Here is a 10259-nt window from a genome sequence, read left to right as displayed (position 1 = left end):
GGGGTTTTACTGGGGGCTTACAGTTGGGGGACAGGGCCCAACGGCAGTGGGCTGGACAAGAGAACCACAACCTCTTGCAAAATAAAGTCACGCAATTTATAGAGGGTTTTTTGTTTGTTTGTTTGTTTGTGAGACAGAGTCTCAATCTGTCACCAGGCTGGAGTGCAGTGGCGCCGTCTCGGCTCACTGCAACCTCCACCTCCTGAGTTCAAGCAATTCTTCTGCCTCAGCCTCCAGCTGGGACTACAGGCGTGTGCTACCATGCCCAGCTAACTTTTTTGTATTTTTAGTAGAGATGGGGTTTCACCATGTTGGCCAGGATGGTCTCGATCTCTTGACCCCATGATCTGCCCGCCTCGGCCTCCCAAAGTGCTGGGATTACAGGTGTGAGCCACTGCGCCCGGCAGCTCTCACCTGTTAATACCAATATACTAATTATATAGTATTTTCACTTCACACCCTCCCCCTAACAACCTCTACCTGGCAGCCTTCATTTAACCCAAAACACAGGACCTTGAACCCCTGTATAGCCCACATTCCATGGGACAGGACGGCTGGGGGTTCACAGGTTCTTCATAAATAAGAAATTAATCTCTGTGTTGGCCACCCCCAGATTTCTTAGCTCAGAACTTCAAACACACATTCAGGATTCAGGTGTGTCTGCCATACAGGATCATTCTCAGGCCATGCTTAAGTTATTACTATCAGGTGAATTTACCATACAGCTCCCATTACAAAGTGAGAAAGTTGTGGCAGGGCATTAACCCACCCTGCCAATCCACATCCCACCAATTGAAAGCAGCTGGGAATTGGGAACTATCCTGTGGAGACCTGTGATGCAGGAGGACAGCTGCCTAGCCAGGACAAAGAACTTAAGGGGCCTCATTGTCCTCTTCCTGCTTCCCTGGTAATACCTATCTACCTCTGCCCAAACACCTAGGGGCTCTGTTAGAATAAAGGGCTATGAGTCAGGGCCTGAGCTTAAGGTTGGAAGTAGCTTTTCAGCAGATGGTCTTGGGGCGCCTGAGCATGGGAGAAAGTCAGCTGTGGGAGAGTGAAATGGAGACAGGACATTCTGAGGAGTTGGGGGTGATCAAAGACCAGCTGTGTGCCCTGAGGTTAATGCAGAGATTTCGTCTAAACATGTTCTTAATAAATATATGAATGATTTTATAAACAGAAAAATTAGTACACAAATACACAGCGATCTTTAAGGGTGGTTACACTGGGCAGTGGATGTGGGCAGGAGTGACTTCAATATTTCCTTAAAACATTTTTGTATTTGTGAAGACATTTTTCCTGAGAAAATAAAAGGATTACATCTGTCAACAGAAATCAAAAAGGTAGGTCCACAGAAATCTTTTCATTGTTATTGTTTACTAACTAAATGACCAGCAGGTTACCCATGGACCTATAGAGCTCACTAGACTATTGTTTTAAAACTATTTTTGGCCGGGCGCGGTGGCTCAAGCCTGTAATCCCAGCACTTTGGGAGGCCGAGACGGGCGGATCACGAGGTCAGGAGATCGAGACTATCCTGGCTAACACGGTGAAACCCCGTCTCTACTAAAAAATACAAAAAACTAGCTGGGCGAGGTGGCGGGCGCCTATAGTCCCAGCTACTCCGGAGGCTGAGGCAGGAGAATGGCGTAAACCCGGGAGGCGGAGCTTGCAGTGAGCTGAGATCCGGCCACTGCACTCCAGCCTGGGCGACAGAGCGAGACTCCGTCTCAAAAAAAAAAAAATAAAAAAAAAATAAAAAATAAAAAAAACTATTTTTATTTGTATCTCTCTCTGTCCTTAGGGAACAAGGTGCTGGGAGGATACACGGCCCCATTTAATACTCCTCATCTCTCATCACTGGCTGTTTTCATTTTCGTCTTTACCCTGTACATGTCTCCTTAGGTGAATATTATTTTGCAAGAGAAGTGTGTTTGTTTCCTCAAAACAAAGAACATACAAATCAGGGCACTAGTCAGGTAGAGGAAACCTGCCAGCTGCTGTCACTCCTTTGGCCCCAACACATTGCCGCCCACCTAGGCAGCATGGGTGCCACCAAGCAGCAGCCCTTAAGGTGCTGGCCCTCTAGCAGTTCCATGACAAAGAGTGAGAGGTGACAGGAGGCAGGCAGTGTCTGGTCTTGGGAACCTGTCTCTCACCTGGGGAGGGAGCAATTAAGGCATATGAATGATACAACAGGCAACGTTATCATTTGAACATGTATTTATTTAAATTCCTTTTTACCTCTCAATAGGGTTGTGAATGAATTTTCTGTTTTGTTGTTAGGTCTCGATTTTTTTTTTCTTCTTTTTTTTTAGAAATGGAGTTTTGCTCTTGTTGCCCAGGCTAGAGTGCAATGGCACGATCTCAGCTCATTGCAACCTCTGCTCCCAGGTTCAAGCAATTGTCCTGCCTCAGCCTCCCGAGTAGCTGGGATTACAGGTATGCACCACCACGCCTGGCTATTTTTTGTATTTTTAGTAGACATGAGGTTTCACCATGTAGGCCAGGCTGCCAATCTGGACTCAGTGGAAAGGCAAGCTCCTGGCCTTGGAAGACCTAGATTCCAGAAGTGGAGCTGCTTATTGTTGGTTCCAAAGAGGATGACACTGGCAATGGTATTCTTACTCAGCTTGTTCAGTCACTGGAACATTCCAGTGATGAGATTGCAGCTCATGAAGGTCTGAGTGAGTTCTTCAGGGAAGTGATACTCTGAGTACCACAGGGACCAGCCGTCCTTATCAAAGTGCTCCCACAAATATGACAGTGCCACAGAGAATGTGTCCTCGTTGGAGTACTCGAGCTTCAATTCATCCAACACAAAGGTACTCTTGGGCAGGTGAGCAAAGAGGTCCTTTGCCTTGGGCTCAGCGGCCAGCACCTGCTCACATTCATCCATCTCCTCCTCAGGAGTAGGGGCAGCCACCTTTTTCTCCTCCCGCTCAGCCTGGAGCTTCTGCTTCTCTTCCTGTGACCCCTTCTCTTTCCGTGGTGTGTCCTTTTTAGGCTGGCTCTCTACAGACTTCTTAGCATCAAACTGGGCCATCTTCTCACATAGTTTCGCTTTCCCCAAGACAGTGCAGAGCTGAGGCTGGTTAATGCAGGTGAGGAACCAGCGGTTGGTATTGGAAAAGGCCTGGCAGAAAGAAGGTTCTAGGATCTGCTTATAGAGCCACAATAGGATGCAGACAACTGTGATGTCAGCCAATGTCACTCGTTTGTCCTCCAGAAAAGTCCTTGTCTTCAAGTGAGCATCCAACAGCCCCAGAATTCGCCTCACTTCCTCCTTTGCATTCTCAGTGGCCTATTTGTTGTGCTGCATGATGCTCAAGGTGGGGAACACCTAGGTACTGGTTGGGGACACTATATATTGCTATCAGCAAAGCTCACTCACTGCGCCACCTGGGCTGCTGCTGGTGGAGGGTGCCTGTAGTTCCAGCTACTCAGGAGGCTGAGACAGGAGAATCACTTGAATGCAAGAGGCAGAGGTTGCAGTGAGTTGAGATCATACCACTGCACTTCAGCCTGGACAACATAGTGAGACTCCATCTCAAAAAAAAATAGTAGGCCAGGTGCAGTGGCTCACGCCTGTAATCCCAGCACTTTGGGAGGCCAAGGCAGGTGGATCATGAGGTCAGGAGATCGAGACCAACCTGACCAACATGGAGAAATTCCATCTCTCCTAAAAATACAAAATTAGCCAGGTGTGGTGGCACATGCCTGTAATCCGAGCTACTTGGGAGGCTGAGGCAGGAGAATCACTTGAACCCAGGAGGCGGAGGTTGCCATGAGCCGAGCTCATGCCATTGCACTCCAGCCTGAGCAACAAGAGCAAAACTCCATCTCAAAAGAAAAAAGTTGGCCGGGCGCGGTGGCTCAAGCCTGTAATCCCAGCACTTTGGGAGGCCGAGACGGGCGGATCACGAGGTCAGGAGATCGAAACCCTCCTGGCTAACACGGTGAAACCCCGTCTCTACTAAAAAATACAAAAAATTAGCCGGGCGAGGTGGTGGGCGCCTGTGGTCCCAGCCACTCGGGAGGCTGAGGCAGGAGAATGGCGTGAACCCAGGAGGCAGAGGTTGCGGTGAGCTGAGATCCGGCCACTGCACTCTAGCCTGGGCGACAGAGCAAGACTCCGTCTCAAAAAAAAAAAAAAAAAAAAAAAAAAAAGAAAAAAGTTATGGGTACATAACTTTTATATACATTGTAGGTGTATATATTTATGGGTTACATGAGATGATTTGATATAGGAATGCAATGTGAAATAAGCACATCATGGATAACAGGGTATCCATTCCTTCAGGAATTTATCCTTTGAGTTATATACAATCCAATTATACTCTATATGTTATTTAAAAATTTACAATTAAGTTATTTTTACTTATTTATTTATTTATTTTTTGAGACGGAGTCTCACTCTATCTCCAAAGCTGGAGTGCAGTGGCATGATCTTGGTTCACTGCCACATCCACCTCCCAGTTTCAAGTGATATTCCTGCCTCAGCCTCCCAAGTAGCTTGGATTACAGGCACATACCACCACACCCGGCTAATTTTTGTAATTTTAGTAGAGACAGAGTTTCACCATGTTGGCCAGGCTGGTCTCAAACTCTGGACCTCAGGTGATCTGCCTGCCTTGGCCTCCCAAAGTGCTGGGATTACAGGCGTGAGCCACATGTTCCTGGTTACAATGAAGTTATTATTGGCGATAGTCACTCTATTGTGCTATCAAATAGTAGGTCTTATTCATTCTTTCTATTTTTTTTTTTTTTTTTTTTGTATCCATTAACCATCCTCACCTCTGCCACAAACCCCCTACTATCCTTCCCAGCCTCTGGTAATCATCCTTCTAGTCTCCATGTCCCTTAATTCAATTGATTTTATTTTTAGATGCCCAAATAAGTAAGAACGTGTGATGTTAGTCTTTCAGGGCCTCATTATTTCACTTAACATGATCTCTGGTTCTATCCATGTTGTTGCAAATGAGTGGATCTCTTTTTTTTTCGTAATGGCTGCATAGTACTCTGTTGTGTGTATGTACCACATTTTCTTTATCCCTTCATCTGCTGATGAACACTTAGCTTCCCTCCAAATCTTAGCTATTGTGAACAGTGCTGCAGCAAATGTAAGAGTACAGATATCTACTGATTTTCCTCCTTTTGGTTATTTACCCAGCAGTGGGGTTGCTGGATCTTATGGTAGCTCAATTTTTATATTTTGAGGAACCTCCAAGCTGTTCTCCATAGTGGTTGTACTAATTTATAGTCCCACGAAGAGTGTACTAATTTACATTCCCACCTTTTCTCCATATCCGCACCAGCATTCATTATTGTCTGTCTTTGGGATAGAAGCCATTTTAACTGGATGGGATGATCTCTCATTGTAGTTTTAGTTTGCATTTCTCTGATGATCAGTGATGTTGAGCATCTTTTAAAATGCTGTTGTCATTTGTATGTCTTCTTTTGAGAAATGTCTATTCGAATCTTTTGCCCATTTCTTGATCATATTATGATATTTTTTCCTATAGAGTTGTCTGAGCTCCTTACATATTCTGGTGATTAATTGCTTGTCAGAGGGGTAGTTTGCAAATATTTCTCTCATCCTATGGATTGTCTCTTCACTTTGATTGTATCCTTTGCTGTGCAGAAGCTTTTAAACTTGATGTGATTCCATTTGTCCATGTTTGCTTCGATTGACTGTGCTTGTGGGGTATTGCTCAAGAAATCTCTGCCCAGACCAATGTCCTGGAGAGTTTTCCATATGTTTTCTTGTAGTAGTTTCATAGTTGGATTTAAGTCTTTAATTCACTTTGATTTGATTTTTGTATATGGTGAGACATACGGGTCTAATTTCATTCTTCCGCATATGGACATCCAGTTTTCTCAGCACCATTTATTGAAGAGACTGTCTTTTCCCCAGCATATGTTCTTGGCACCTTGTCAAAAATGAGTTCACTATAGGTGTGTGAATTTGTTTCTGGGTTCTCTATTGTGTTCCACTGGTCTATGTGTCTGTTTTTCTGCTGGTACTATGCTGTTTTGATTATTGTAGCTCTGTAGTATAATTTGAAGTGAGCTAATGTGATTCCTCCAACTTTGTTCTTCTTGCTTAGGATAACTTTGGTTATTCTGGGTCTTCTGTAGTTCCACATAAATTTTATAATTGTTTTTTCTATTTCTGTGATGAATGTCATTAGTATTTTAATAGGGATTGCATCTAATCTGTAGATTGCTTTGGGTAGTATGAAAATTTTAACAATATTGATTCTTCCAAACCATGAACATGAAAAATATAGAACGCTTCACAAATTTGCATGTTATCCATGTATCTTCTCTGTATCTTTCCAATTTTAGTATATGTGCTGCTGAAGTGAGCACAATAAGCATGTTTGAGTGCTTAATTTGTGAATCAGATTTGCTAGTTCTGACCTCTCCTCTGTGACTTAAGTGTTATGCCCATTTTACAAAGGAAACAACCTATGCATGGAATGAGTAAGAAACCGGCCTAAAATCGTGCCCAAATCAAGAGGTGGAACTGGATTCCTTCTTGGGTCTGTTCAATTCTAAGTTTGTATTTGTAACGTCTGTGTCAACTGGCTATTTTTCACTCAATAGCTGTCATGATGATGCAAAGGACAAGAGTGAACCACTATTACTTCTGGCCTGTCAAACTGGCCAAGTGTTTTACTCAGTTCTAGCCAGGGAGCAGCAAAGTACTTAGTCTCATCCACAGCAAGTGAATCCCTTGGTACAAGTTTTTTTGAAGGCAGTTGGCTTATTTGATAATCCTGCCTCACCAGGTAATTCCGTACATGACACTTCATCTATGTGAAATGTTCAGACATGTACACATTGTTTAATTATCTATGGAGATATTCTTTAAACGCCTGTACATCCACTGATTGACAAATAACCATAGTAGGATTGTATGGACAGAAAGCTCAGACAGACACCATCTAAGTAAATCAACTAAGGTTTACTTCTGCAAACGACATAGAAGAAAGGCATTGTAGTCAGGATACACAACTCAAAGATAAGCTGTGCTCTTGAGTGCAGAAATATAAGCATCTGAACTTCTGATCCTCATCAGGCAGCAAGGGTAGTGATGGTGGAATGATGGAAGGTGGAGACACAATTTTGCAGATGTAATACTTTAGTGAGTGAGAGCCATACCAGACCTTCTGGAAGCTAATGAGTCACATTATAAACAGAATAGGATAGGCTGGATATGTACCAGCAACCTCTGCATTAAAGTGGAGTGCCTCTCTCCTCAATCATAGGGTTGCACTCTATGTGTGTACTGTATGCATTATGACTACAAACTGCAGTGTAGCACATTATACTCAGGTTGAACAAAATCTTCATTTTTCACTTCCAGCCTTCCCTAGGCCAACTCAGCCTGGTCCAAGTAAGTTTCTGAACTGTAAGCAGTTACCCAGAAGCCTCTGTGAATCAAGCATACAGTTTCTTAGAATATATATAGTGCTCATCCTGCCCAACTTAAGTGCCAACCAATATATGATTCCACATGAAAAAATGCTCATCATCACTCGCCATCAGAGAAATGCAAATCAAAACCACAATGAGATACCATCTCACACCAGTTAGAATGGCAATCATTAAAAAATCAGGAAACAACAGGTGTTGGAGAGGATGTGGAGAAATAGGAACACTTTTACACTGTTGGTGGGATTGTAAACTAGTTCAACCATTATGGAAAACAGTATGGCAATTCCTCAAAGATCTAGAACTAGATGTACCATATGACCCAGCCATCCCACTACTGGGTATATACCCAAAGGATTATAAATTATGCTACTACAAAGACACATGCACACGTATGTTTATTGCGGCACTATTCACAATAGCAAAGACTTGGAATCAACCCAAATGTCCATCAGTGACAGACTGGATTAAGAAAATGTGGCACATATACACCATGGAATACTATGCAGCCATAAAAAAGGATGAGTTTGCGTCCTTTGTAGGGACATGGATGCAGCTGGAAACCATCATTCTTAGCAAACTATCACAAGAAGAGAAAACCAAACACCGCATGTTCTCACTCATAGGTGGGAACTGAACAATGAGCTCACTTGGACTCTGGAAGGGGAACATCACACACTGGGGCCTATCATGGGGAGGGGGGAGGGGGGAGGGATTGCATTGGGGAGTTATACCTGATATAAATGATGAATTGATGGGTGCTGACGAGTTGATGGGTGCAGCACACCAACATGGCACATATATACATATGTAACAAACCTGCACGTTATGCACATGTACCCTAGAACTTAAAGTATAATAAAAAATAATAATAATAATAATAAGGAAAAAAGTAGAATGTAGGCTCGGCATGGTGGCTCAACCTGTAATCCCAGCACTTTGGGAGGCTGAGGCAGTAGGATTGCTTAAGCTTAGGGGTTCAGGACCAACCTGAGCAACATAGCAAGACCTCATCTCTACTTAAAAAAAAAAAAAGTAGGATATAAATATTTATTTATGATATGGATAGATGTTAATGATGTTTATAAAAATGAACAAAATAGCTTACGTAACTGCATGAATAAGACACTCCCATTAAAATATTCCTAATTGGGGCCAGGCGCGGTGGCTCACACCTGTAATCCCAGCACTTTGGGAGGCTGAGGTGGCCAAATCATAAGGTCAGGAGTTTGAGACCAGCCTGGCTAACATGGTGAAATCCCATCTCTACTAAAAATACAAAAATTAGCTGGGCGTTGTAGCGTGCGCCTGTAGTCCCAGAGACTCGGGAGGCTGAGGTAGAAGAATCGCTTGAACCCGAGAGGCAGAGGTTGCAGTGAGCCGAGATCATGCCACTGCACTCCAGCCTGGGTGACAGAGTGAGACACCGTCTCAAAAAAAAAAAAAAAAAAAAAAAAAAAAATCTTAACTGAATGTATCTCATGCATAGGGAATTTCTGTCAGAGTCAAATGCAAATCTTCAAAGTGAATATCATGAGTCATAGGATTCACCCCTTTTCTCCTTCAGCATCATTTTCTGCATTTTTATAATGAGCATGTAATACTTTTAAATCAGAAATATAAAAAAACAATGTTTTAAAATTCTCAGCCGGGGGCGGTGGCTCACGCCTGTAATCCCAGCACTTTGGGAAGCCCAGGCGGGTGGATCATCTGAGGTCAGGAGTTCAAGACCAGCCTCAACATGGAGAAACCCCATCTCTACTAAAAATACAAAATTAGCCGGGCATGGTGGTGCATGCCTGTAATCCCAGCTATTCGGGAGGCTGAGGCAGGAGAATTGCTTGAACCTGGGAGGTGGAGTTTGCAATGAGCCAAGATCGTGCCATTGCACTCCAGCCTGGGCAACAAGAGTGAAACTCCGTCTCAAAAACTTAAAAAAATAAAATAAAATAAAATAAAATTCTCACAATAAAATATAAGAAATTATTTTCTAAACCTGTTAGAAAATCCATATTTATATAATAAAAGTTTGGCAGAGCTGATTAAATGGAAAAAAAAAAAAAACAAACTCTCTGTGATGAAAGACACCATAAACGAAATACTAAACTCTGAAAAACATTTGCATTATAAAACCAGACAAAGTCTGGATTTACATAATATAACAGTGGCTCCTAAAAAATAAAATATTTAAAGACAAACCACCATTGATGGTTGGTTTGTCAATAGGCCATTGATCCAAATGGGTCATTGATATGATCAGGAAACACACAGAAAATAAAACAAGCTATAAATATTTAAACAGATACTTTATCTGGCTAATGCTTATGGATATGCCTTTTTTTTCTTTCTTTTTATTTTTTAATTTTATTTTTATTTTTATTTTTATTTCTTTGAGACAGGGTCTCACCCTGTTGTCCAGACTGGAGTACAACGGCGTGATCTTGGCTCACTGCAACCTCTGACTCCCAGGTTCAAGCGATTCTCGTGCCTCAGCCTTCCAAGTAGTTGGGACTGCAGGTGTGTGCCACCATGCCAGGCTAATTTTTTTATTTCTAGTAGAGATGGGGTTTTGCGATGTTGGCCAGGTTGCTCTCCAGTTCCTTGCTTCAAGTGATCCACCCACCTTGGCCTCTCAAAGTGCTGGGATTACAGGTGTGAGCCAATGTGCCCAGCCAGGGGGCTATGTCTTTTAAAAATACTACTGAAATATGGTTGTTCGTGTTCCACATTGGCAAAGGTTAAAAATAGATTTATAAGGCTGGGCATGGTGGCTCACACCTGTAATTCCAGCATTTGGGAGGCTGAGGTGGGTGGGT

At 43.0% G+C, this 10259-nt stretch overlaps 1 protein-coding gene and 1 pseudogene across 1 annotated transcript; both read right to left on the bottom strand.

Annotated features, from left to right (window-relative positions):
• Window positions 1–2507: 2507 nt before the first annotated feature.
• LOC111536692 (elongation factor 1-gamma-like) lies at window positions 2508–6821 on the bottom strand. Its single transcript, XM_026451993.2, has 2 exons — window positions 6795–6821; window positions 2508–3304 (listed from the first exon to the last, which is right to left on the bottom strand). The coding sequence occupies exons 1-2, from the start codon at window positions 6819–6821 to the stop codon at window positions 2642–2644; spliced, it is 690 nt and encodes a 229-aa protein (XP_026307778.2). The 3' UTR covers window positions 2508–2641.
• On the bottom strand, window positions 6284–6375 carry LOC111536711 (annotated as a pseudogene).
• Window positions 6822–10259: the final 3438 nt, after the last annotated feature.

Source organism: Piliocolobus tephrosceles, chromosome 12, assembly GCF_002776525.5.
Source record: "Piliocolobus tephrosceles isolate RC106 chromosome 12, ASM277652v3, whole genome shotgun sequence".
NCBI classification, from domain to species: domain Eukaryota; kingdom Metazoa; phylum Chordata; class Mammalia; order Primates; family Cercopithecidae; genus Piliocolobus; species Piliocolobus tephrosceles.
Note: the sequence above shows the minus strand (reverse complement) of the source record. Positions and strands in the feature narration are given on the sequence as shown.

Excerpts from the sequence above, each read along its gene's own strand:
- LOC111536692 (XM_026451993.2), bottom strand. The coding sequence starts at position 6,821 with ATGAAGTGTCATGTACGGAATTACCTG. Across the intron at positions 3,305-6,794 it reads GTCATGTACGGAATTACCTG|GCCACTGAGAATGCAAAGGA; the intron begins GTGAGGCAGGAT and ends CACAACAAATAG.